Here is a 27927-nt window from a genome sequence, read left to right on the forward strand (position 1 = left end):
CAGAATTCAGCATCTTCCTCGATGTCCACAACTCTCCCTTCCCACTCATACAGAGCATGTGCTCATCACACAAGGTGTGATGCTTAAATGCTTCGTGGGATGGGGAAGAGATGTACATAAATGCAAAGCCATCAACTCCCAACTGAAAGCTGGACAGAGGTGGTGATTCATCCCAAAGCTTGCACCTCCTCCCTCAATTAGAGAGGCTTGAACCTCCCATCATCTCCATCATCCCATACCAACCTCCCCTGTTCCTGATATACCTAAAATAAAAACAGGGGCTCACGTAGCATCTTCAGCTTTAAGACACGTCTTCTCTTTCTGCTCCCAATGAGACTGTTTCCCTGAGCCCTCCCCTGTCAATTCTGAAGCCCCAGCTTTTTGACAGCCCTTTGATGTTTTATATTCAAATACAAACTCCTGTTCTCTGAGGGTCAGTGGTTCTTTAAAGACCATCTAGGTGCTTCCCCCCTAGTTTCTGATCTGGTGCTTGAACCCTCCCTGCAACATTCCACTTCTGCCACAATCTGCATCCACCTCTCTTTTGATGAATAACTCACTGCACTGGGAAGTAGCCACTTCCACTTGGGGATGTAGTTAGCAAATTTCTTCCAAACAAGAATCTGTCAACCCTCATAATGATAACAGCTAACGTTTGTTCAGCACCTTTAGGCCAGGATTTGGGCTGAGCTTGTACAAATGTGGCTTTCTGAACCCTAACAATATCCTTTAGGGCATTATTATTAGCTCCGCTTCATGGGTGGGGCAACGGAGCCACGGGGATTTAACTTGCCGCAGGTCAGAAATTAGTAAATAGCAGAGCTGGGATTCAAACCTGAGCAGCATGGCTTCAGACCCTACTCTCTAAGCACTGTACATCCTGCCCCTTAGTCTCTGCCCCGTATCAAAGCTGGAGAATTCCCAGCAAGGCAAGGGCAGCACTGAGAGCCTGTCGAATGCCTCTGTGTACCTTCCCACAGAGCCCAGGCTCTCAGATGGCTCCCCGGAGCCGCACCTCTGAAGAATCTACAGATGTGGAGAGGGGCTCAAGAATGCGCATCCAACAGAGCCCTGCAAAGATTCTGACAGGGGATTGCCAAGATGGACAGGCAGACGAAGTCAGCTACTATCTGCCTGGCTCCACGACCACACAGCCCCCGGCCTGTCAAACGCCCGGCAGGTATCCAGGCACGCTATGGCCACAGCCATCCTTGAGCTGGTCACTCCACTAAAAAGCAGAATGGAAGAGAGGCTGGTCTGCCCTGACTCTTTCTCAGGGACCCCATGCTTCTCTCAGTCAGCCCTGTTTTCTTTTCCAAGTGTTCCCAAACCACTGGTTCAACAGTCCATTCTAGATTGTGTCCAGGAGTTGACAGCATGCGTATTTATACATAGTTTTAAAGTTTTCTTTTAACCATCATTAATAAAAATTGGGCCATGCGACACCTTCTTGGGATCTAACTAATTTTTCTGTGACTCTGTTGGCCACGCAAGTAGTAGGCTTCGAAACATCTCCCACACATGTGTCTTTAAACTCCACTTAATATGCCCTCTGTTGGTTCTTTCCAACCCCTGGGACGGAAATTGTCTGAGCCACAAGCCCAGAAGCTCATAGATTTGGAGTAGCCTGAGCTTCTGGGCACTTGACCTCATGTGAGTCTCTTAGCCACACTGGACCATCACGCCAGGTTCTCAGATCTCAATCTTTGTGGGGAAGATGGGACACCCAAACAGAAGGGGCGTCACTGGCCCCTCCGTCAGATCACATGACCCAAGCAGACTCAGCCATGGGTGATTTTCACTCTGTCTCTCTCAGGAAATGTTTTAATGGCTTCTTCTTATTCTTACATTTAGGGGATGGAGGTAGGGGTTATGTTTCTGCTTAGTGTGACCTTATTTCTTATGGTTCTGAATGGTGTGTTTTGTGTTTGGAGAGGAAGACTGCAGGGAGGAAATTTCAGAAAAGTAAGAGTTCGAATCTGGCTTGTCAATGACCCTGGGCAGTTTATTTAATCTCCCTGAGACTCCATTTCCTCAACTGGAAAATGAACATCCTTTGTTTTACAGGGCGCTTGTGATGATTCAGTGCATTAATGAATGTGAAATACTTAGCAAAGTGCCTGGTACATAAAATGCTTCAGAAACGTTCTCCCTCGATTTGAGCAAATGTGTTTCCTCCGATTATGCAGATTCTTCTCTGTGAGCCCAGAGGTCTTCCTACTGCTCCCCTTTTCTCATGAGCAACTTCCCACTTCTCTTTCTTGTGAGCATCTCTGAAGACCATCTTGCCTCTGTCTTCCCTCTCAATCTGTTTCTAGCTGTGTTGTGATCTGTCTGAAAAATTTCTGCCACAGACAGACTGTCTTTGCTTTGAACTCTCTTGAATCTACTTGTATAAACTTAGTTTCCGAGGAGAAGCAGCAGCAGCACACAGGGGCCATGCCTTTCCCTGGCTGAACCATCCAAGGGCCAAAGGACCAGTTTCCATGACAGTCCACTTCATGGGAGAACCACCAACGTTGACAACAATAGGTCTGGCTGGAACAATCCTCCCAGTGTGTGGCCGGCAAATCCCTTGGCCCAGAAATCAGGCTTAATTGGAAATTAATTGCATTTCCATGCCAGCTGCAGGATGCTTATATCCACAGCTAATTTATCAAGGTGATGCCTCATCTCCGGCAAGCCCTTGGGAGTAGAGTGGCTGCATCCTCAAGGTTACAAGCTTGTATCTGATGAGATGAACTTTCTTTAGAGGACAGCCTGAACCCTTCATGTCCCTCATTTGAGGTTTTGTGCACTTGTTGGCTGCTTCCTCTGTGACGGGCACTGTGGCAGGCAGGACCTGGAGATGCAGATCCTGGCAGGGACCAGCACTGCTCCGTAGCTGCTCTGGGCCAGTGGCAGAAAGAGAATCACACCAGCAAAGGATTCCCAGGTCACCGCACATTGCTTAGTTATTCAGGGTTGGGTTGTTTAGGAAAGGAAAGAGTATTAGGGGTAACTTCATGGTTAAGAATCTGATTTTTATATTTAACATTGATACCAATAGTTCACCACGAGCCAGGCGGCCAGACTCTTCGCCAAGCCCTTTACACTCATTGATTCCATTCTCCAGGCAGCTGGAGAAAATCAATGCAGGATGACTTTCATTATCCCCATTTTACTGATGAAAAAACTGAGACCTGGAAAGTAAGTAACTTGCCTAAGGTCGCCGCTGCCCAGTTAGTAGGCGGTAGAGCTGGGATTCAAACCGAAGTCATTTCATGGCAAGGCCTGTGCCTTTAAACATATGCCATATTTCTCCTTTATTTCCCCCAACTTTTAGTTTTAAAAATGTCCAAGTACAGAAGAGCTGTAAAATTAGTACTAGGAGCATGCATACCCTTCCCCTTGGTTTGCAAATTATTATCAGTATTTTGCCATATATGCACTATTCTTTGTGTGTGTGTGTGTGTGTGTGTGCGCGCGTTTACTGAACCATCTGATAGTATGTTCCCGGACATAAAACACAAGTCTGGCTTGGGCAGCATGTGGGGGCGAGTTTGGCTGGAGGAGAATGTGCTCGTAGGCACGGAGACACGAGCAGGAAGTGGGCTGAGATCGTGGGGTGCGGGCTAAGAGGGCCAGGCCTGGAAGTTTGGGGTGTGCTCTAACATGGAAAGCATATAGTGCAGCGAAAGCCTAACTACTACTGAAGGCATTGAGAAGAGTTAAAAAAAAAATTGAAGATGTGGATTTAGTAAATGGTATCTTTATGGTCTGATTAAATATACATGCGTATTGAAGACAATGCAGACAATACAGATTAGTATCAAGAAGAACTTTACAAATTCACCATTGATCTCGACTAAATGCCATGATAACATTTCAGTCTATTTCTTTGCTGTCTTACTTTTTCTGGAAACTCATTGTATGTGTAGTTCTGCGTCCTGAGTTTTCACCTAATGTTGTATCAATAGCATTTCTGCTTGTTAGCAAGCAGTCCTCAAAATATTTTTTCAAAGGTTTAGTATTATTCCATCAGATGGACGAATCAAAATTTGTTTAACCCACTATTTTTTGACTGATGCTGCGACTGACTTCAATTTTGCACTATTAGAATATGATAAAAGTCTTCTGCCTTTCTCTTATCTGCTGAGAGCAGATTTCCAGAAGTAGGTCTCCTGGGTCAAAGGGCTGGATGGACCATCTCTGTCTGGCCCAAGTGTGGAGGTGACAGGAGTGGAGGAACGGGAAGAAATGCAGTCTGTGGGCGGCTGCAGCAAAGCAGGTGAGATGTGATGAGAATTTGGACTTCAGGGACAGCGCTGGGAATGGAAAGAGAGTGATGGACAAGAGAAACACTGCGGAGAAATAATCAATAGGACTTAGTGAGCAAGATAACTGAAGGTGTAAGACTGGGGACATACAGAGAGAAACAGCAAAGTCAGGAGAGAGAGGTCTGCTTTGCTTGTACGAGGGTTGAGCAGAGGCCACAGGAAGACACTCAAATAGAAGGATTCATGATCCGCCCTCTCCTCCCTCCCTCCCTCTCTTCTTTTCTCCATTTACCCAGCCATTGAGTCAAGATCATCAGTGCCTTGGTGTGGATGGAAAGACAGACACGGGAAGGCAGAATATAGAACCAGGGCCTTTAACCGGCACGCGGGGCAGAGACTTCGGGGAAAGAAAAGAGGATTCAGAGGCGCAAGTTCAAGGCCCAGCTTTGCTGCCCACCAGGTGGTTGATGGACCCCTCAGCTTCCCCTGAGGGCCTGCCACCTGGCGGGCCCTGCACCAAGCGCTGGGAAAGTAGCAGCGGCCAGGACTATCCCTGCTCCTGTGAAGCCGGCCTCTCAGTGGACAAGCCAGACCAGAAATGAATGAATAAACATGTAACGTTATTACAAGAGTGCTACTTGGGTAAACGAGGCAGCGTTAGTAGATGGAAAGTGGCTCTGTGTGTGGAGGGAGGTCAGGAGGTGGGGGCGACTGTAGACAGGAGGGGCTTTGAATGAAGTTCGGGAGAGAGCCCGAGAAATGGCAGGAGGTGTCGCAACAGAGGGAACAGTGGTTGTCAGGACCCAGAGCCTGGAGCAACTGGTTTCCAGCAAGAGCAACATGGCCTGGTGGCAGGGTGGGGGGAATGTAAGCAAGGGAGGAGGCCAGAAACGCAGAGGACAGATCATGCAAAGCCCGTGGAGCACAGAGAAAAGTCTGTGTTTGACGCTGAATGTGTCAAGAAATCACTGGAGGCGGAGTGGTGAACAAGGGGATTCTGTATTGTAAGAACATGGGAATGGATGAATGGATTTTTTAAAAGTACATGCCTCCTCTGGAGTATTATTCAGCCTTAAAAAAGGAATGAGTTTCTAATACATGCTACAACATGGACAAACCTAGAAAACATTATGTTAAGTGAAATCAGACCGATGCAAAAGGACAAATACTGTATGATTGCACTTATATGAGGTACCTAGACTAGCCAAATTCATGGAGACAGAATGGTGGCTACCAGGGGCTGGGCAGTGTTTACTGGGTGTGGAGTTTCAGTCTGGAAAGATGGAAAGTTCTGTGGGTGCATGGTGGTAGTGATTACACAACAATGTGAGTGTACTTAATGCCGCTGAGTTGCACACCTCAAAATGGTTAAAATGGTAAATTTTATATTATGTAGATTTATGACAACAAACCAAACATGGGAAAGGATGCTATGCAAAGAATTGTATCTGAGGCGGATTCCTTTCCTAGGGCTGCTGTAACAAAGTATCGCAGACTGGGCAACGTGAACAACAGATATTGATTTCTTTCATGGTTCTGGAGGCTGGAAGTCCAAGGGCAAGGTGCTGGCAGGGCTGGTTTCTGGGGAGGCCTCCCTCGTCTGCTTGCAGATGGATGCTGTGTCCTTCTGGCCATGGTCTGTTATCTGTGTGCGTGTCTCCTCCTCTTCTTATAAGGACAGCAGTCCTATCAGATCAGGGCCCCACCCATATGACCTCATTTAACCTTAATTACCTTTTTACAGTCTTATCTCCAATACAGTCATTTCAAAGTCACATATGAATTTGGGGGGGGGGTGAGGGGGGCGGGACACAATTCAGTCCATAGCAGGGGGTAACGGTGCTGAGGGATTGGATCCAGAGTGTGCTTCTTTTGTGCTATATGGGATCTCCAGAGTCACAGCTCTGGCTTTGTGATTGGGCAAGTTTTCCAATCTCTCTCGGCCTCAGGGTGGGAATAACAAAAGTAGGTAACTCACAGGGTCAGGGCTGGATGGAATGCAGGGATCCTTGTAAGGCCCCGGCAAACAAACAAAGGACGGTGGCAGTGACTGTTCCTTGCACGGTGCCTGCTGAGTTTGGCACGACGGGCTGCTGTTTCTGGACTCGTGAGGCGCGGGCAGGGTTAATCAGCACCAGGACGGCGGGATCATCCCTCAGTCCAATATGCCTCGTGGCTTGGGAGCATCTCGGGCTCCGAGGGACAGCGGGTTCCCGGCTGATGTTTGCAGATAGCGAGCTGCAAGCCTGGGCTTGGCTCTGCCTGCCAAACACAGATGGTTTGAAAACATGCCGCCCAGACTGGCCCAGGGTTAATCAGAAAGATTACAGAAAGAAAACTGGGGTAGGCTAACCCCAGCCTCTCAGACACCAGCCTCAGAATCACATCTCTCCCTCCTTGACTCCTGCCCAATTATCTGCCTCTGCTTCCAAACCACCTCATTCCAGCAAGAAATGAAAATTGGCCAGACTGGAACGACAGTGAGAATGCTCGCTGGGTGGTAACTCATTCCTTTCCCCTCCGTGCTGTCTCAGCTGGCCTGCTAGTCCTCCCATATTGTTTGGCTGTTACAGCGGAAGAGGTGATCCACGGGTGATGGTTTGGGGTGCAGCCTGGGGGGCACCGGTCTTGGGAAGTCCCCAGAGTTGTGCTGCTTCGGTCAGAATAGGGGCCTTGAGACCTCGCCTTCTGAAGCAGGAGCATGTGTCACCTTCGGTCAAACTGGGAAAGAACCGGTTTTGTCTTGTTACTTTTCTACACGGGATCTGAGTTCTAGAAATGGACGGAGTGTCATGTAGCAGGGAAGACCAGAATCTGCAGACAGACAGCCCCCGACTCCTAATTCTGGCTCCGTTCTGAGCTGGCTGTGTGACTTGGAGTTGTGCCCTCTCCTCTCTGAAGCTCAGAACTTCTTATCCGTAGCTGGGGATAACGAGAGCTCTCCCCCTCCCAGGGTTCTTGTGTGCGCTGAATAAAAGGGTACACGCGGTGCTTAGTGCAAAGTCAGGCACAGAGCAGGTGCCATGAGGAGTGTTGCAGTGATGGCTACTAAATCTCATCATTCCAAAGCCGGAAGGGACCTTTGAAGCTGGCAACTCCCTCATCTTAGCAATGAAGAAACTAAGGCCCAGAGAAGGGAAGCCACCTGCTCAAGGAGCAAAGGTGATGATCTGGGTTCAAATCCAGGCCCGGGTCCAAATCTGCTGCTCTTTGAAGCTCTAAGAACACAAAATGGAACGTGATGGCTTGAAGGAGAGAGAACCACGGCTGGCTGTGTGCTCGTGGCCCTCCTGTCCCCAGCCCAACAGGAGGGAGGTTTTCTTCTGCATCCAGACTGTGAGGAGTACCGGGAGGGAGGTCATTGGTGATGGTAAATGTCTTCTCTCACGCCTTGCCCTGGAGTCCCGCTTCCACGTCCACCCAGCTGTCCTGGGGGCCTGTGCCATCTCCACATCTCTGCTTTCTCTGCACAACCCTCTGCCCTTCTGTGGGGGCCCTCAGAGCCTGGGTCCTTGCTCCTGTCCCTCTAGACGGGGAGCAGATGTATCCTGGGAGGAGCCCGACCCCCCCCCCCCGCACATCTGGCCAGCTGTAGTGGGCAGTCCTGCAGGGCACTCCAGAACTGGAATGGAAGAGGGGCCCTTGGTCTTGCCAGCACTGACCCCTCATCTCATCAAGGTCATCGTGGCTGGCGGCTTCTGTCAAACTCCTGCACAGAAATTCAGAACAGGGACATGGGGAGTGGGAGCCCTCTGAAGCAGCCTGACAAAGCCCTGGGCTCCATAAAGGACTCCAGTCCTACAGCCCGATGCTGCTGGGCAGGGAAGATTGTGAGTCATCACTTGCTCAACATCCATCCGGTGCTCCAGGCACTGCCCATCAGCCCCATGCGGTGAAGGCTCATGTTCTCACAGGGGCAAAGGGATGGCCAATAAATACATGAATCACTAAATAAAAAGGCTACTTTCAGCGGTGGACAAGTTCAGTTATGGAAGTTGTAACTGAGAGTTACTGGGGGCAGAGGTGACAGCTTTGGAGAAGCAGTACATCGAGAGAAGAGCCAGACGACTTGACCTATAGCCTTGTGTCTTTTCGCTCTGCCTCCTGTCTGCTGGCTGCAAGTCCAAGGTTTAATCGCAGGAGAGGAAGAGAAGGGCAGGCACTTGACTGTCACCAGGCAGCCCTTATGTGCCGGGTACTCGGCATGTCACGTGCACCATCTCCTCGTAGCCCCATGAGCTGGGAATTACTGGCCCCATTTTCCAGGGCAGGACACAGACTCAAAGTGGGAAGTGGCTTGCCCCAGGCTCACCTGCCAGCAAGTGGCAGGACCTGAACCCAGGACGATCTGGCTCCAGGGCTGGGCGCTTGCTTCCCCTGCATTTTCCTGCCATCGATGGCTGCTTCACACGACCACCTCTGCTCTTAAGAATCAACAGTTTTTAGGGGCCTGGGACTCAGGGTCCAGAGAAGATTCTGTGGCCTGGAAGATTCTGGAACCCTAAGAAGAATGGGGAAGGTGAGGGTCACACTGGCACAACCAGGGACTTCCCGGCCTCCAAAGGCTGATTAAGACCTGATTTGATCCACTCCATCCTGTATCTTTGTACTGCGGCCCTCCTGCCTGCCAGAGGGGCCCATTTCCAGCTACTTTTAATTTGGAACAAACCAGCTGCTCCCCCGTGGTCCTAAAGTTAATAGGATGTCTGTGCAGCGTTGCCGGGATAAGCTGCCTTGAACAAATTATTCCTGCCTGGTATTGGTGTCATCGGGTAGATGTGCCCGGAGGCCCCAGAGAGGGACAGGCTTGGTAGGTGGGGGAGGTCCCAGCTTCCTCCTTCCCCTCTGATATGGGATGACGGGGACCCCAGAGAGCACCTGGCCAGCAAAACGGATCAGGGAGTGATGGGCCTGTGACAAAGGGACAAGGGTAAGAGAGCTGTAGGCTGGGATGAGGACTCGTGGGCATCAGGAGAGACAGAGCGAGCACACTGCCCACGGTGGTGGGCGCTGGCTTGGGAGGGGAGAGCCAGGCGTGGACCAGAATGACTGAACCTTCTGCCAGTGACGAGGCACAAGCACTCAGAGGTTCCCAGTTGCAACCAGGGAGGGGGCCGTGCTGACACGAGCTGGTGCTTGCCTGCAGGGCCAGGACAGGGAGCTAGCTGGGGTCCGGGCTGGTGGAGACTCTAACTTCCCCAGCAAAGGGAGGTGCACTGCGCACAAGCTGAGCTTCTCAGGAGACAGGTGATGTCCTCCTTTTGGCAGAGGGCACTGTCACATCTCACAGGTTCCCAGAGCCCCAGAGTCAAGGCCATTGCTTTCCTAGACAATTCTAGCAAGCAGTCTATATCTCAGTTCCAGGCTGCCCGGTGCCCTAAATCTCGTGCATTTCTCACACTTGCCCTGTGAGGAGGGGGAGCAGTGGGGGAGAGGCCCTCATGGGTGCAGTGTGCACTCACCATCCAGCAGGTGCTGGGGCCGCAGCGCACCTGTCTGAGAGATGAGAGTGATGGGAGGAGGGCACACATGCGGCTGTCTCGCTGACCTTGGCCTGTGGGGTGTTCCCTTTAAGTTTATTCCTAGTAATTTTTCCCATTAATTATGTATTTATATATTTAATATTTATGTATTATGTAATTATTTATAATAATGGAAATAATTAATGATTCCCATTAAGCTTACTCCTTAACCCAGGCCATGCCACATTAGGGAATTTGTCCCAACCCCTTGCAAGACAGGTGGCTGCCCCGAAGTGAGCCAGCAGGTACTTGACAAACCTACCTAAGAAATTAGCAGGAAATTGGGGGCACTGTGCTGGTGACAAGGTGGGAGCGATGCCCACAGGGGCGTCTTCTCCAGCTCTATGGAGAGGCAAGCACTTGGTCATGGCCCTACTAGGACCTGGGTTCTAATCCCAACTCTGTTACTCATTGCCAGCTGGGCCACCTGGCTTAGCTAAAGGTCAGTTTCTTTAAAACTGTTAAAATGGTGATTGCAATGCCTGCTTCCAGGGTCAGGATGGGGCGAGACAAGAGAGGTGCCTAGGGCATGCAGTTGTTGGAGGGACTCCCTCTCAGTGCCCTGCTGGTACAGGGTTGCCCCTTGCCCTGCTAGCTGCTAGTCTGTGACTTGTCCTTGTTGAGTTAGAAAACAGCCTTGTGTGGTTGACACAGCCGTTATCTCCAACGAGCAGCGAGGAAGCTTGGTTTGCGGGGAGCTGTGCAACTCGCCCAAGCTCACACAGCTGGTGGACAGCAGGGCTGGGACTCAAGCCCAGCCTGCCTGAGAGCAGAGCCCTCTCCAAGTTCAAAGTCAGTTTCTTGACTCAGGCTCCTGAACAGCGGTGGAGAAGAGGCCAGAGGAACAGCATGACTCTGGTGGGTCTGAAATTGAGGTCCTGCCTCGCACGGAGAGAAACAACCTGGGTCACGTACTCCCTGCCCTGGGGCTCCAGGGCAATGTCCTTGAGCTAAATCTTACAAGATCAACACGGCCCCACTCTGCACCCTGCAGCCATGCGCGTAGTCAGGTAGACTAGAAGCTCTCCTGGACTGGATTCCTCCTTCCTGCTTGCTTTGGCTTTGCCATCTGTGCCTGGGGTGACAGATGGGGTCCCCAAATGCAGAAGGAAATGGGCTTAAACTTCCCCAGCCAGAGTGGCGCCTGCACGACTTCTGGCTCCTGCCCCCAGCCCCCGGGGGTCTGAGAGGGGGCTGGAGAGCTAGCTGCACAGGAAGAGGAGGAGGCAGGCTCCCCAGGGCCCAGTTTAACTGGGCATCCAAGCCAGGAGCTGGGCTTCTGCTAAGTTCTTCAGAGCAGGGAAGGGCCCGGCTCTGGGAGTCAGCCTTTTAACTCCTCATCAGGGAATCGGGTGTGGGAAACGGCTCAAGGGTCAGTTTCAGCACTGGGTGGGGCCTTAGGAGGGCAGGTTCAGGAGCCGGGAAACAGCAGGTGCTCTAGATGCTAAAGAAGCTGCTCTCAGAATCTGTGTCAGGGGCTCAAGAAACAAGCAGTGAGTGAGGAGTGTCTGCCCAGAGCTGCTCACAGCCCCGAGCGCATCAGCCAATCACTGCAGCGGCACCAGGGAGCACTTCCCGAGTACTGACCAAGCAGGGAGCTCTAGATACACAGTCTCATCTAATCCCAATAAGAGGGCATTTGTGATTCCATTTTATAGATTAGGTAACTGAGGCCAGAGAGAGGTGAGGGACCCAGCATGAGGCTTCCCAGCCAGTGCTCAGAGAACCCAAGGATGTCCCCGTCTGGCAACCAAATGCCTTTTCCACTGCATAACTGGTTTGCAAACTGTTTTACTTTAAGTAAGAGAAACTCATTTGTTAGATTTCAGAGAAACTCAATATGTAAAACAAATCAAAGCAGAGCTGAAGGAGCGGAAGTGGGGGTTCCAGAACACCCCCCCACCCCTGCAGCACACACATAGCCTCCCCTCTTGTGACAATTTCAGTGCCCTTCCCAGGACACTAAGAAGCTCAGGCACCATTCTGAATGATTTGTCTGGCTTGAGGCTCACCCTCTGGCTACAGGTCCTGTAAGTGGACAGAACTGAGAGAGTGTTGACTGAGCACCTCTGGGAAGCACGTGCGTGCACGGTGCTTCCTAGAAACTCCTACTTCAAGCATCATCTCAGGGCACCGTGTAGCGCTGCTTCATTCATTTAATTCTATTGATGAAGTGCCTGCTCTGGGCTGGGCACTGGGTGAGTCACTCTGGCTACCGTGGTGGGTAAAAATGCGCATGCTCCCTGCCCTCACAGAGCGTAAGTCGAGAGGGGAAAACAGCCTTTAGCAAACATGTTCCTGAAGGAAAGACAGATCACATATTGAAGGAAAAGTTCAAAGTCAAGGAGATGTGTGAGCAGGAGGACCTATCAGTTCATCTCTGAAAAGAGCTCCCATGAGAAATCTGGGCCCCTCCGCAGCTAAGGCCAATGGGAACGGGGATTGCTGGCACCGGCGAGGGGGGAGGTGGCCAGGACAGGAGCAGGCCAGACACCGAGGGGTGGTCGTGGGCCCTTCCTGTCCCCCTGTTCCCAAGGCAGGTAAGAAACAATACATTGTCCCCACGACCAACAGGAGGTACCTGGTCCAATAGAATCTTTTCATTCCTCAGTCCTGAAAGGAGCAAAGAGAAATACCTCTTCTAAAGATGGGATTATTGCAAATTTAAGACTCCATGTGATGAATAAAGAATAAGTGAAATCACACTGAAAACCAGAAATCATTACGTAAAAGTAGGGTCTAGGCTGAATCATCTAGGGCCGGTCCACACATTAGGAAGATCTTTCTCTGCTTCCCTTGCTCTGAGCTTGGCCCTGCTCTCTCGATCATTTATTTAAAAAATATTTACCAAACACCTGGTTCGGGCAGAACACTGGTTTCCAGCGTGTGCCTCGCGCAGAGCCAGGGCTGTGTACAAACACTCGGTGCTCTCTATGGAGCCAGGAGACGCGGTCCTGCCCTGGCGCCTGCCGTGGGTCACCTCCCGGGGCCCTGGCTGTAGAAAACTCAGTACTGAAGCAGGTCAGAGGAAGGCCAGGCGGCCACTTGGTCCCCAGTGCCGGTCCCCATGGAGTCCTTTCAGTGTCACGTGGATGTTAGTCTCTGGGATGCTGAGAGGAGAGAAGGGGCCGTCCTGACCACTGGCTGGTTTCTCTGCAGAAGCCGACGTGCCAGTGCTGCCCCCTCTGCTGGCACCAGCCCCCCTCCACTCCAGCCCTGCCCCTCCTGCTCATCTCAGTTTAGATGCCACCTTTGGAGAAGCCTCTCCATCTGCCCCAGGCTTCTCTCCTCTGTGCCTGGTGGCCCCCATGCCTCCCTCCATCTCAGTGCTTAGGGTGCTGCCCCCGTGGTGTCTGTGTCTTTGGTCTGTGCCCCCACGAGAATGCACCTTTCTTGACAGAGGGCTTGAGTCTTATTCATCCATATGTCCAGTGTCTGGCAACAAATGTGGCACGAGGTATGGAGCTCAATGAATAAATGTTGAGCAAATGGTTGTAAGCAAATGCGCAAACCAAAGTATCTTCATGCTCATTTATTCAAATAGCCATTTAAATACCGCTGTCTCTCCATCTCTCTGTCTCTCTTTCACACACACACACACACACACACACACACACACCCTTTTGCACCCACTCTCTCTCCCTGCCTGACCCACTTGCTCACACTCACCTCTCTTGCTGCACAATGTCCACCTGTGATCTCTCCCTCTGACGCTGCCAGGGCTGCCCAGACCCACCTGCAGCCAGCTACATTAAGGAGGTTTCAACCCTGGGCAGGCAGAGGAGACGGCCTGGGTTACCCTCTCCAGACTCACGCACATCTCAGTCCCTGAGCGCTCCTTCACGCGTGGTCACTGCAACACACTCTGCAAAGGGATCCCGTGACTCAGCTTCCCTGGATCCTTGAGACCATGCTGGGAGCTAGACAGGTTGGAGGTAACAGATTCATTTGAGGCTCAGAGAGGGGGTGACTTGCACAGAGAGCAAAGCTGGGGCTGAGACCTAGGTTTCCTAAGTCCAGGCCAAAGCACTTTCTGTTGCATTCCCTGGAAATAGAGACTGAGATCGGATGACGCCCCTCACCCATCACCCACCCCATCCTGGGATACTTAATGTGGGAGAAAACCCTTAATTTATGTCAGAGGATTGAACAGGGGAACTTTGCACAATCTTCTAAGCCCTCTGCTCTCTCCGCCTCACCTCAGTGCCTCCCACTTGGAACCCGTAGTAATTCTGCCCGGCAGCCTGACGCTTAGCACTGGGCGTTCAGTCCACCGGGGCTTCCTGGAGGAGGCAGTGACCGATTTTCAGAAGTGTAATAGGGACAGAACAGGAGCGATGAAAGGGCCAGAGAAAGGAGATAAACAAAATCTCACTCTTCCTCCTCCTACACCCACCTTGCAATTTGCACCAGGCTGGACCTGCTGGGCATCCGGGGACCTGAACCTGGTCATCAGAGCTGGCCACGCAGGGCCTTTATTTTCGCTCATTGTCATTCAGAAAATCCCCATCAAGGGTTTGTAGGCCTCCTTCCTTCCCCGAATACCCTGCCTGCTGTTTCCAATGCCTCTCCTCCAAAGGCTCCTTGTGAAAGAGAGCATGAATATTTAAAGACATTTTTTCAGCCAGTGGAACCACATCACACTGCTGCTCTTTCTTTAAATTTTATCCCCAGAAAGTTTGCCAGAGTGTCTCTGAGTGCCTCACCCTTCCTGGTGCAGAGCGTTAACATAGGGGCCCAGAGACAGGGGCGCCCCTGCGAAGTGAGCCTGCCTCCCTTCTGCATCTTGGGACTGAATTGGGCATGCAGAGTCCTAGTTCTGCTCCACAACCAGCCTTTCTGGGCTGCCCCGGGAGTTACATCTGCAAATTCCCTGCCACCCCAGTCCTTGGAGAAGTAGAGACAACAGACAAGGTGTAGGTAGGAGATGTGGAAGGACAGCCAAGAAACTCAGGACCCTGGAACCCAACGAGAGAAAGCTCCTGGCACATCAGACCCAGAGCTGATTCGGATCCCGTATTCCTCAGTGTGCGGTGGATTCCAGCCCCATGGCCACCTCCTGCAGGCCCCAGCAGCATCTTTCTTCCGCAGAATTACTCACAGCCCACCGCATCAAATCTCTCTTTTATCAACAGGACACAACAGGACACAACACTCCTTGGATAACTTCTTGAAACTCTAGTCACGCTAAGCCGCTTTGAGTGCTCTGGGAAAGGAGCCGTCCCTCTGCCCGCCTGTAACCAATCAGCCACACACCACCAAACCCATTTCCAAAGTTCCAGGCAATTACAGCCGGCTGAGCTCCCTGGCCCGGTGCCCACCTGCTCGGAGACAGGACCCAGGTTGTCGGCAACCCCGAATCCCAGCCACTGACTTCCCCCCAGGTTCCTCTGAGACCCAGGCGCACCGGAACAGCCACACTTACCACACCGAGGCACTTTGACTAGCCAGACGACACCAAGACAGAAAACGAGGGTTAGGCCAGGCTCCCTACCTTTGCTGAGGGTCCCGGTGATGAGCTTAAAGATGGTCTGGGCAAATTTCACGAACCCAAGCTTGCATCTTTTGGAGCAGCTGCTCATGGTGGCAGAGGGAAGGCAGGGTCTGTGTCAGCGCCCGGAAAGCAAGGCACCCACCTAGCTTGCCCCTGGAACTCGGAGCCTGCCTAGGCGAACCCTGAGGGATGGTCGCACCCCAGAAGCTCCGGGAACAGCACAGCTGCCTCTGCAGTGAGTCCAGCTTCTGCATCCAGAGAGCCTGCAGGGCACGATGCTTGCTCCCTTCCTCTCTCCCTCCCTCCACCCCCTCCTGCTGTCCACCCAAGTCCTCGCCACGGCAGGACCTCGGGATGCCAGGGCTGGGGCAGCACTGCCAGGGCACAGGGCGCTCTGAGGGGACCGAGGAGGAGAGTGAAGCTGAGCAGAGCAGGGAAGGAGGAGCCGGAGCTCTCCCAGGCTTTGCTGACTGTCTTTCTTACATGGCAGTGGTAATGTAGCAATTAATACTCGAGTCAGAAGGGAGGGGACTGCCACGCGAAAACACTCCGCTCCACAGCCTCCCGGCTCGCTCTCCCGCTCTTTTCCTTCCTGGTTAATCTAATAGATCAATTCTCCGTGCCGTGCTTTGATCGTGATCTTAGAACTCCCCCACCCAGAGCAGGAGATCGCTGCTGTGCACTCAGTGGAAAGTTTGCAGGCAGCCTCTGAGCGGCCTGGTTTGCATCACAGAGAAGTCGAACTGAGTGGGGAGCACCAGAGTCGGGGGTGGGGGTGGGGGTGGGGGCAGCTCCCTGGCTCCAGCAGCTGGGGCTGTCTACCTCCGTGACTTAGTGACTTAAAAGCCAATGCCTCGCTGTCTCCTGGCTCCAGGTGTCCCCCGACAGCTCCCCTTAAAACACACACCTACTCCAGAGCAGATAAGAGTCTGTGCTCTCTCATTAGGATAGCAGAGGAGTGCAATTAGGGCTTTTCTTGATGAAGAAAATATTCCTCAGAGATGGCAGAAAGGGATGACTGAAATTCAAACAATGTGACAACAGTACATTGTTCTTAGAAGTGAAACCACAAGGTGTTGTGCAAATATGAACTCCAACTAGCCCTTAATGAAAAGTCTGGCTGCCACTCAGTACCACAGTCTGTGTGGCTTGGATGGGATGTCAGCAAACAGCTCATCCCGCCCTCTACACAGGGCATGACCCTCCCCCACAACATCCCCACTTTACTCTCCTTGGTGATTTAAACGGCCCCCGTGGACCATCACCATGGGTACCACCTGCTAATGCACTGTGGTTCCGTGAGACCAGCAAATATGAAACGTACCTTCAGCTGAGCTGAGCCGCGCCCTGGAAGTGTCTGTCTCTTTCTCTCCATCAGCTTGTCTATTATCTGCTTCTCCGGGATGTTTGGGAAGACTCGGACTCCTTATGAGCCAGAGAAGGGAGACTACCAGGGGACAAAAACGTCAGATAAACCAGAACTCATATTCCACACCTAGTTTCTTCCTTATCTTCCGTGAGTCACATGGACGTGAACCTTGAAACGAACCTCAGCCCTTAAGGTGGTCTCCAATAAATTTCAGCTCCAAGAACAGATCCCGGAGACAGCCCACTAGCACAGAGCCTCTCTCCAAGCCCCAAAGTGGCCTGCGCTCCCTGATCCGCCCGCACGTGTGAGTCACAACACATACAACAGAAAGGAACCCTGGCAGAAAATACCCCGTTGCATTTTGCATCTTAGGGCTTGAAATTGTCATGTTATTCACTCTTTGTCTTAAGGTATTGTAGGTCCCAGTTAAAACGCATTTGGTATCTGGGAATGTTCACGGAACTTAGTCTTTTATACACTTGTTCACATATCCAGTACTTACTAAGCTTGCAGTCTGTAGAAAAGGGCTGAGCAGCCAGGATGCAGGAAACACCGAGCACCCAGGATATAGAAAACACCAAGCCAGGCGCACTAGACGGACATGGTCAGTGCCCTTCTGGACCTAACTATAGAGTGGATTCATCGTCAGATGCAAAGGTCTTGTCAACAGCCATTTATCCAGTGAATTTTGTTCACTTTGCTGACCAAGTGGAAAGAGAGTGACGGGGGCTCCTATTTCACAGGGTCATCGAGGAAGTCTTCCCTCCATTAAAATGACATGTAAGCAGAGACCCCAAACCAGCCACACAGCTCTCTGGAGTAGTAACTGTTAGGGCTGAGGAACAGCCTAGTGCAAAGGCCAAAGACAGACCTGAGATCCTAAGGTCTGCAATTTAGCAATTACTGAGCAAGCAGATGAGCCTCAGTTTTTCCTTCTGTAAAATGGGAAGGATGGTTCTTTCCTCCTAGGGTTTGGGAGAGATATAAATGAAATCAATGTGCTTAATATAGCTTCTGGCATATTATACCACTTTATCAGGGACAAAGGTCATTACTGCTGTTCCTACTACTGCCACTGTTGGCAGTGGTACCACCTTTCCTGCCTCTGTCCCCTAAAACAACTCCTCGCCTAAATGGAGGCTGTGTGGTTAAAGCTTCCGGATCACTGGAAATCTTCGAGCCAGGCTCCAAGCTTTAATTTCCCCTGTAGTAACTCAAAACTTAAACATTTCTGATTCTCCTCTGAACACAGCACGGTGTCAAGTATCTGAACCCTCAGTCTTAGATAAACAACTCAGGCCCAGAGAGGGTCAGTAGCATCCAAAACATCACACAGCAAAATCCCCAGGAATGTGGGTGAGGTGTTTAGTGTGCCAAGAACATTCCCAGTGAAGGAAGGCAGGTTGTGTCGGTATTAACTTCATGACAGAATACAGGAGAGGATCGTTCTCTGCTCAAGAAACGTTCTATTCTGCAAAAGAGGAGCAAGAGAGGCCGTGCCGGTATTCGGGTGGCACCAGGGAAATTAAACCATCAGCAAGTTTATAATTAGTCAGCCTCCCTGTGCAGATGCACATTAGCCAAAGGAACGTGGAAAGACAGTTATCTCACCACCTGAAACTGTTAACGGTAATCTTCACATGCCAGTTCCAGGAGGAAGGAGGAGAGACAGATGGGGGCTCCAGATGGCATCTGGGCCCAGGAAAGTGTGCTGACCTCTCTGAGTGCAAGGTCAAGAGAGGACAGACGTGCGTTTTAGAGGCGGAGTGCAGAGGGGTGCTCAGACGACAAACAAGCAAACACATTTCTAAGGTAGAGAATTTCAGAGTATGAAAATACTCCGAAGCGAATAGTGACCAGTGTATGTTTTCCTAATCAGCTGGATGGAGCCCTCTCAGCGCTTACTGAACAGCTTATAGCAGGACAGCCGCTAAGGGGAAAGGGGCAGATTCCATGGAGGGGCTCCACGGGGATCAGAATCACTACAATCACCGTGATCTGTTACTCCGTTACCAGATAACATGCCTGGTGTTGTATTTGGATTATTTGCATCTTATCACAAACTCGTGAGCTTTGTACTGTTATTTATTATTCCCATTCTACAGATGAGCAAGTGGAGGCTCCAGCAGATTTGGTGACTCACCCCGGAGGAGGAGGAGGTCGAGTCCCAACGGGACTGGTGACTGATTGGAAGAAAGTCCGGGGGGGGATGGAAGGGAGCCAAAAGCACCAGTTGTCCTAGAAACAGAAACAGGAAAAGTACAAAGAGAACCAGGTCTGGGGAGGGGAATGATTACAGATTCTGTTTGTCTTGGGGGGGAACTGTCTATCCCATCGATGGAAATGAAAGCAAGGATCTGAGGAGGGAGGGAGGGAGCTAGTATTCTTGTAAATAAACAATTTTTGTTGCTGCTTAGGAAGAAAATAAATGTGGCTTCTCAGCAGGCCCAAAATATTAGCATTTAAATACAGGCTTACACAGGTGGGTAAAAAAAGGCAATTTCCTCTGAGTTAAACCAGATTCTTTTTTCCCCTCTAAGTCTCAGAAAAATCCATCCTGTACCAGCGTGGTCCTCAGAGAGGAGTGCGCCTTGCTTTAGGGGCACACTGGCTCCAAGTTCTTGCTGGGCCTCCAGGCCTTCTTTCCAACATCATTATGAGAAAATGATGCTTAAGAGCTGATGGAGAATCGTCAGCACTGTTGGCCGGAGTTGCTTGGGCCCCTTGTGTTGGGATCTTGATGCTCTTTGCACTCAACTGTGTCAGGAGGTCTACAGGGTCCGGCTGGGGGCTGCAGGAACCGTGGTTTTCCTATGGAGTTGGCAAGAAGGGGGTGTGTGCAGCTGCAGATGCTTCTAGGAACCAAGGAGGTCCCTGAAGCCATCCCTTCTCTGTTGGCGCCCCTAAATGCCACTCCATTGCTACCCACTGACACGTCCTGCCCAATGCTGTCTTGCTTGGGCCCCTGGCGCACTCTTCTCAGAACTGACCCGCTCCTGGCGCACCAGGGGGCCCCTGTATTGTGCAGTCGTGGAAGGAGAAGGTCCAGCTTAAACTGGATGCCAAAGGCCACAGGCATGGCTCTGGCTGCCCTCGGCTGACCAACACAAAGCCCTACGAATAGGACTCATTACATCTCATCGCTGCATCCCCGGGCCTCCCAGAGCCACCGAGAGCAGGGCACAGCTCCACAAAGTGCAGATTTTAGGGCTGGGGTCCCAGTTCCTAAATACAGTTGATTCTAGATGCTTCTTTTCTCTAACTTTCCCGTCAAAACATGTCTGTCCTGTAACCCAGGTCCACAGGGCCCTGCTGTTTGCAAATAGCCCAGGTGGCTTTTCCCATGTCTTTAGCTCAACAAACCACGCCGTGCCTCCCAGGACCCCCAGGTCACAGCACTAGGAGTCCTTCTTGATTTCTCCCTCACCCTTCTTCCCCTCTGTATCAGTTTGCTGTGGCTGCTAGAACAAATCACCTCCTACTGCGTGGCTTAGAATGACAGAAATTTGGTCTCTCACTGAAGTTTGGTTCTGGAGTCCAGACGTCAGAGATTAAGGTGTTGGTGGCACTGGTTCCTTCTGGAGACTCTGGGGACAATCCATTCCATGCCTCTCTCCCGGCTTCCAGTGGCTGCCCACAACCCTCCCCATCCCTTGGCTTGTAGACCCATCACTCTCAGCTCTGCCTGGATCTTCCCGCGGCCTTCTTCCTGCGTCAGTGTCTCTGTTTCCCCTTCTCGTAAGGACAAGAGTCCTTGGACGACAGTCCCAACTCAGTACAGCCTCAGCTTCATTTGACTCGTTGCATCTGCAAAGACCCTATTTCCAAATCAGGTCACATTCTGAGGTTCCTGGTGGACATCAGTTTTGAGGGGGAAACTTCAAGTTTCCCCTCTTTCCAAGCCATCACCAGCTCCATCCAAGCTGACCCCGTTCCCATCACTTCTGCTTCCTTGGGACCTCTCCGACTGGCCCGATCTCACAGAGCATCGGCTGGCTCAGCCCCTGTTTACACGCCATCAGTGACTTCCCAGGGCCCTCAAAACCACACCCAGGCCGCTTGGCAGTGCTTTCCAGGCCCGTGGTGATCCCACCACTGCTTCCCTCTCCAACCTAGGATGCACAATTGTGCTGATTCGCATATAAACATGGACTCCTTTGGGTGTGTGTCTCTTTGTTTAATGACACCCCCTCTCTCTGGATGTAAGCTGCCCAGAGAACAGGGAGAGTGTCTCTTTTGTCCAGGCTTCTATTCCACGCACAGAGCAGTGACTGAACTCCACGCTCCCTCAGATTCCAGTGCAGCGCTGGGCACGGAGAGCTTGCTGAGAACTTCGATGATCAGATAAAAGGCCTCTGACCCTGGAGTGGCGCTGAGACATGGAGGAAGGCAGACCAAGGCTGCTGAGCCACCCGACTGGAGACACAGGGAAAGGGGGAGGGGACACCCCTGGCAGCCCCACCTCCATCCCCCACTGCAGGCCTCCTGACCTTGAGCCACCCGGCCAGAGACGACCCCAGCCCTGGGGCCCATGGGGACACTGCTGCTGTGACCAAGAGGCTGGGGTGGGGAGCAGGGGTTGACTGCTGTCACCTCCAGGCCACAGTCGTGTCATTTTCCTGTTGCTCAAACCCTTCCTCAGCCTCCCTTCAAGGCGGGGGGTTAAGGTCCTGCCGCCTCTCCCTCCTCACTGCCTTCCCCCTCGCTCACTCCCTTCCAGCCTCACTGGCCTCCTGGACGTTCCTCACACAGACCAAGTGTGGCCCGGACTCCGAGCCTTTGCATTGCTCTTCCTGGGCCTGGAACACTATCCTCACACAAGTTCATGCTCACCTTATTCAGGCTTCTGCTCCAATGTCACCTCTGTGAAGAGGTCCCTCCAACACCTCTATCTGGAAAGCACCCCTCCCACCGCAGATTCCCTCACCCACCCAGCAGGTAAGGAAATCTGTATCCTTCTTCCGAGCTCTTCGCACTTTCTGCCTCTATGTTACGTATGTGTCTGCCTGATGTCCGTCCCCCTGGTCTGCAAGCTCCCCGACCAGGTCTGTTTTCCTCTCCCCCTTCCCAGTGGTGAGGGCAGCCCAGCCAAAGAATACCCACCTCCCCACTGCTCTTCATGGAGACAAGCTCCCCCTCCTTGGGTCCCTCCAGCTGCCAAGCTCTTTTAAATAAATTCACCAGAACACGCTTGAAATTTTGTTCTGGTTAGGATCTTGCCCAGTTTAGAGGAATGTGGATAACATGGATATTGCAGCCCGTGAGACTTGACCTCAAACTGCCACTTTACCCACTCTTTAGGTGTGTGCACATAAGCCAGTCACTCCAAATCCCTAAGCCTCTGTTTTCCTATCTTTAAAATGGGGATAAGACCTCCCAACTGTCAGAATCAATGCTGGTGTTGTTAAACAGGCAGGGCGGCCAACTATTCTGGTTTCCCAGGACTGAGGGGGGTCCAGGGTCGCAGCTACTTTCGGTGCTAACTTGACAACAGTCCTGGGTCACACTCTGGGGCCCCCCCGCACAGGGAGAGAAGCTGCCTCTCCAGCAACAGTGACCATGAGCGCGCAGAGCCTGCGTTTTAACCCAAATCCTGTGCTGCCTGCAGATTTTGGGTCACTTGCATTTTACTATTTATATTGTCACCGATGACCCCAAATCCTTTGTGGCACCAAGGCGGGGCGTCAGAAATAAAGAGGTAATTAACCATGGGTGGCCAGTCCCCTTTGCGGCTATGGTCCCTCCCTGTCCCTGAATCAGTCACAGCCCTACCTCCTCAGATCTGGACATGGAGAATAACAGGATGGTTGACCCTGATGCTCATGGCCAGGCCAGACGGTCCAGTCCTCTCTACCTTTAAGGCCACCCACCAAGAAAGTGGGGATAATGGTCACATGACGAAGGCCAAGCCACAGGCAGCTCCGGGTCTAAGTCTGAACAATCCTCCTAGAAACGCATCCAGAGACAGTGAAGGAGGGAACTTGGAGTGGAGGCATTTATCCGTTAAATGAGTCCCTTTAAATATTCATCCTCATGTTGGTAATTACATCAGTGCCCATGGGGCCAGGGAGTCCTGGGCGGCTAATGGGCAGGCGGGAGACAGCGGGGCATTTGCATCGGGCCCCCAGTGGGGCGCGGAGTAGGGCTGTTTCCCATACTCTGGTGTAATGCTCACAGCAGATCCGAGAAAACCGTCCCTTGTCACTGTGCCCAGCACCTCAAATGGCAAAACCAATTCAACTCTTAGAGGAATAATTCAAGTTCAGTGCCGAGCTGGCGCGTTCCCGGAAGGGCAAGAGGCAATGGCGTGGCAGAGGGGGTGTGAAGGCTTTTGGGGTGGTTTGTGTCATTTCCCTCCACCTAGCGTGTCAGCTTGCTCATGATGGGGCGGCAGACTCTCTGCCCTTTTACAGACACCCCTCACGCACACCCCGCCCCGGGTTCTAGTTCCACTGCAGAATGTCAGTGCCTTTGCTGCTGCGTCCCCCTCCTATCCTGGTGAGCAAAGGAGAGGGAGACCCTGTCACTTGTCTAAGCCTCAGTTTTCTTGTCTGTGACATGGTTGGGAAATAGCTTCCTGGCTGGGTGCATCCAGGTGAGGGTAAATACGACAAGACCTGAGAAGTGCGTTTCTAAGTTGGGAGCGGACCCAAGCATTGAGTGGCATACTGGTTCAGAGGCAGGGCCACGTGAAGGGCTTCTAACCTAGCTCTGTGAGTGTAGACAAAGGAACCCTTGTTCTGCAAAGTGAAGGTAGCTATGGCATTCGCTTATTGTCTTCCGTTAAAATGTGCGTAAGGACCCGGCGCATAGTAAGTGCTCAGGTAGCGGCCGCCATTACCATGTGCAGTTGGTGCTGTCGGCTGTTGTTACGCCGTTGACCACAGAGCTCGCCCTACCTGAGATGAACCTGAGACCCGCGCGGCTGCCCCTCCAGGCTGCTCTGATCGCACGTGGAATTATCTGGAGTCTGGAATTACTGTGAGTCTCGCCTCCTGAGCCACTCGCATCTCTTGTCTCTGTCTCTGGCCAAGAGTCTGAGAGCTGGGTGTGCCTGGGCTTCAGAGGTTCAGGGCAGCAGCACACAGGACTGGACCCCACGGACCTGGAGGTGCTCCCAGGGTCCGTTTGCTTCCGTGGCTTCAGCTCAGCTCTTGGAAAGAGGATGAATGGGTTGCACATCCCCTAACCGGTCAGCGAACTATGTCATCTTAGGGCAAAGCTTTATGAAGACTCTGCCACGTAGATGGGAAAAGGCTTGAGTTCGGGTCTCTGACCTGAGGAGCTAAGACCCCTGATAAATGACCACGTGGCAGAAGGTTCCTCGTGCAGCCTTGGGTCCCCTCTCTGCGGCGCTCCGCAGCGCCCCGGCAGCAGCAGCGTCCAGTTAGGTCTTGTTCCTCTCTCTTGCCCACAGGAAGCAGGAGTCCAGAGACACGTACGTAATAGTGTGGTGGAGAGAACGGAGGTATCATTCCACATGCTGACCCCTAAGCTCCGCTCGGGGGAGGGCTTGCCTTTGTGGAGGGGTGTGTGGGCCCTCGAAGAAAGATCTGCATTTCTCGGATGTAGGAATTTGGGACGGGAGAGAGCGGAAGAGGACTTAGCAAAGAGAAGCTGGAGGCTGGCCACCAGGTATCCAGAAGCCAAGGGACGTTTAGGAAGATGCCTGTTTAAATTCACCTTTAAGTTGTCTGCGTGACTGTGAAGTAAACTTCCTTTGTCTCCCCAAAATTCCCATGAAGTTGGTTGCACACCAGGGACTTGCCAGATTTTTTTTAAAGTGAAAATTAGAAGAGATTTAATTCAATCTATAAATTCAGATGGATTTGATGTGGAATACTATCCGGGCACCTATGAAACCTTAAAGTTAGCCTAATTCAGTGTTAGCAGGTGCTCAGAGGTCCAGGTGACTGAGAACACCCTACCTGACCCACACCTGTCCCCCAACGTCTCCGTAATAGCAAAGAGATTGACAGCAGAAGGGGCCCACTGTGTGGTGGAGGTCGGGGGCGGGGCGGTGCATCCGGGAAAAGCCCCTGGAGTCTTAAAGGATAAGGCATCTCAGCTGACTTCCTGGTTTCAAACATAATAGAAATACTAATATCAGCTTGTGTGTTATACTTTCCAAAGTGCTTTCCCATATTTCGTCCCTTTTAACCTCAGCATTTTGTTTCAATTTTCAGACAAGGAGACTGCAGGTCATGCGACTCCTCCAGAGTGGCCCTGCCCGGGGTCTGTTCCCCACTGCTGACTCAGCGGAGCCCAGGCATCTGGTTGCAATAGTTTGCTAATCGTTAGGATGTTAAGTGGCTCCAAAAATATTATGGGGTGGCTTCCAGGAGGCAGAGCTGAGCCTTGAAATGGGGCTCGGGACCAGTCTCTGTCATGACCCACCCCTGCTTCCAGCTGGTGAGGAGCAGGAGGGTGAGCAGGAAGGGGCCGGGGGAAGCCCCACCCAAGAGGCCCAGCAGAGGAAGCAGCTCTTGTCTGGTGTGGCGAAAAGGATGGCGAGGAGCCTGACAGGGCGGCCAGAACCCGGGGATGTGTATGTGCACAGTTGGGGTAAGTTCAGGTTCAGAGGCAAGGACTTCAGAAGAAAGAGCATTCCAGAACGTTCTGCCGCGGACTTGTTGCTGTCCTTGGCAACCACAGGAGGAGCTATTTCTGACCAGGACTCACTCAGCCCCACCATCTTCTTGACGGGAAGTCCTACAGAGGCTGCTCTGTGCCTAGAACACAGGTCCCCCCCACTGTCTCACTACAGGGAGCCCAGGTTCCCACTCCCCACCTGCAGCCCACCTGGCCACAGGTGACCTCCCTTCTGCTCCAGAGATGTAGGTGAGGGGGGCTTGGGGAGGAACAGCTCTCCCTCTGAGTGATGGAGAGACCTAACGGACTCTGGAAAATGTTTTCAGGAACCATAGGCACCAAAGGCTAGGTTTGACTGTAAAATGAATGCTGTTTCTACTCATAGTTTGTAAGACCCGACAACCCCGACCCTGAACCTGGTGGTCTGTATGCTACCCTCAATCTGCTCTCCCACCCCAGGATCAGAGCTCTTCTCAGCAAGTCCCACCATGTACAGAGTCCCAGGACCCAGACACAGGGCAGGAGAGGGGAGAGGCCTGGCTGTGACGATGATCAGAAGACCCACCACCTATCAAGAAGGCAGTACGCATGGTGGTCAGACCCATGGCTTCTGGAGTCAGACGATTTTGTATCCAAATCTCCCCCAAATAGATGTGATTGCCAGGAGACCAGGAACCTTGTCTATTTTGTAGACCACAAAGTCCCCGATGCCTAGAATAGAGCCTGGCACACAGAGAGCAGTCAATATTTTATGAATAAACCAGTGGCTCCAACCTTACTGCTTCTTTAACCTTGTGTCAGTAACCTCATCTCTTTGAGTCTCAGTTCTCTCCTCCGTAAAATGGAACAAAAACCCACTCACCAGTGGTGAGGATTAAACGAGGAAGTCCTGCTATGGCATTCAGTCCCGTGCTTGGTACGTAGTCAGCCTTCAGCGATAGCAGCTAATTCGCAGTTCGTATGTGCCTGGCACTCTGTGAGGTACTGCGCGTGTGCGCTCACACGTTTGTGCGTGCGTGTGCACGGGCATGCGTGTGCGTGCATGTGCGTTTGTGTACGGTATTTACGTAATCTCCGGTTATCCTTCCAGGAGAGCGGTGCTACCATTATCTTATTTTTACAGTTGAGGAAGCTGAAGCACAGAGAGATTCTGTAACACATTCAAAGTTGTTTTGCTGGTTAGAGGTGGTGAAACCAGACTTTTAAGCCCGGGTGTATTTGTTCTCATGCTCGAAAACTGCTTGGAGTCCTGGATCTGATACTCTGCCAGCAGCAACGTACCGATTTTGGTCACTCTGTGCAGAGGACAAAGCAAGTCTTCAGCCATCCTTTTCTGCACCTGACACTCACTTTCAAAGGCAGTGACCACAGGCATCCAAGGAGTGATGAGGTGTGTTGCCCAAGGATGAAATGATGGATTGCCAGGTGTTGGACGTGGGGCCCAGACCTGCAGCTTGCTGCCAGGTGGAAACAGGCTGGGCTGAAGGAGTTTACAGCCCGCCCCACGGGGTCTCAGCCATCAGCGTCTGAGACTGTCCCAGGCCACTAGCCAAGTGCAGGTGCCAGCGCCCACCCCAAGCCTGCAGATGCTGAGGGGAGACTTTGGGGTTGGAATCTTTGACAAGCACCCTGGATAATTCTATGCAAGTGTTTTTTTTTACTTTCGGAAAGTTGGAAAGAAGAAACAGACCCATCAAATAGGTATGTAAAGTTACCTGTTAATCAGGAAGGAAGGGGCGAAAAGGCTCTGTTTCAACCTTTCAAGAAAGAGGGAAATGCCAAAGAGGTGTCAGTCTACCGGTAAGTCCCCACCCACGGCCTGCTGCCCTCCCCCACTGCCCCTCCCTCCCAGGTAACATCCCTCCGGCCCGCCCTCCAAGGAAGTGCTGAGTTGGCTCCCAGGCAGCCACCCGGCCCTGCCTACAGGGCAGAGAACACTACGTCCAGCAGAAGACAGAGGGCACGGCGAGCTGCGCCCCTCCCTGTGTCCCTGCTCCCCCACCTCCCTTCGCTTCCACTGGAAAAAAGAAAATTGCCCAGTAATTGCTCTTCGACAACCCCTGCCGGTCTTGGTCCCTTCCTTCTTGCTGAGATTATAATTAGGGAATCAGTAAATTTAAATAAAAAATTCATGAGCAGCACAAGGCCTTCTCGTGCGCCCTGCGAGCGCCCTGCCAGTGCCACTCGCCCTTGGTGGGGGCAGCGGTGGCAGGACGAGGCCCCGAGGCAGGTGGGGACAGGAAGCCGTGGGGCACAGCCCCTCGGCTCTCAGCAAAGGTGCCGGAGCCGGAGCAGCGTGGCTGAGCCTTTGCTGTGCCCCTGAGGCTGGGCCAGGTGTTTTCTAAGCCTTGTCTCATTACTTCCCTCTTGGTAGTCTTATTCCCAGTTTACAGACAAGGAAACGAAATCTCAGAGAGACAGTGACTTGCCCAAGGTCACACAGCCAGGAAGGGACGAGACAGAGACTTGAAGCCCCACATGTCTGAACTCTCAGTCTGTGTGTTTTATCCTGAAATTTGACTGGTCTTCCAGTGGACTGGGGGCCGAAGTCCCAGATCAGAGTTCAGTTTCAGGTTGTGTGGTCTTTTTCTACCCCTGCTAAAGTCTGGATACAGCCACAGCCTGGCCTGGCACAGCCTGGCCTGGGCCTGTCAACTCCCTTGTGTCCCCGAGGTCCATGGTCCAGGCGAG

At 52.1% G+C, this 27927-nt stretch overlaps 1 protein-coding gene and 1 long non-coding RNA gene across 2 annotated transcripts in view; one reads left to right on the top strand and one right to left on the bottom strand.

Annotated features, from left to right (window-relative positions):
- The window catches only part of KCNIP1 (potassium voltage-gated channel interacting protein 1), a 316261-nt gene extending 300705 nt beyond the window's left edge, over positions 1-15556 (bottom strand). Inside the window, exon 1 of the mRNA XM_006198991.3 lies at positions 15276-15556. Within this exon, the coding sequence (XP_006199053.1) occupies positions 15276-15363 (88 nt within the window). The 5' untranslated portion in view covers positions 15364-15556. The remainder of the gene's footprint in view (positions 1-15275) is intronic.
- Positions 15557-25304: 9748 nt separating this feature from the next.
- LOC140688343 (uncharacterized) lies at positions 25305-26026 on the top strand. Its single transcript, XR_012062981.1, has 2 exons — positions 25305-25485; positions 25696-26026. It is a non-coding gene; the product is annotated as an uncharacterized lncRNA (long non-coding RNA).
- Positions 26027-27927: the final 1901 nt, after the last annotated feature.

This window comes from Vicugna pacos, chromosome 22 (genome assembly GCF_048564905.1).
Source record: "Vicugna pacos chromosome 22, VicPac4, whole genome shotgun sequence".
NCBI classification, from domain to species: domain Eukaryota; kingdom Metazoa; phylum Chordata; class Mammalia; order Artiodactyla; family Camelidae; genus Vicugna; species Vicugna pacos.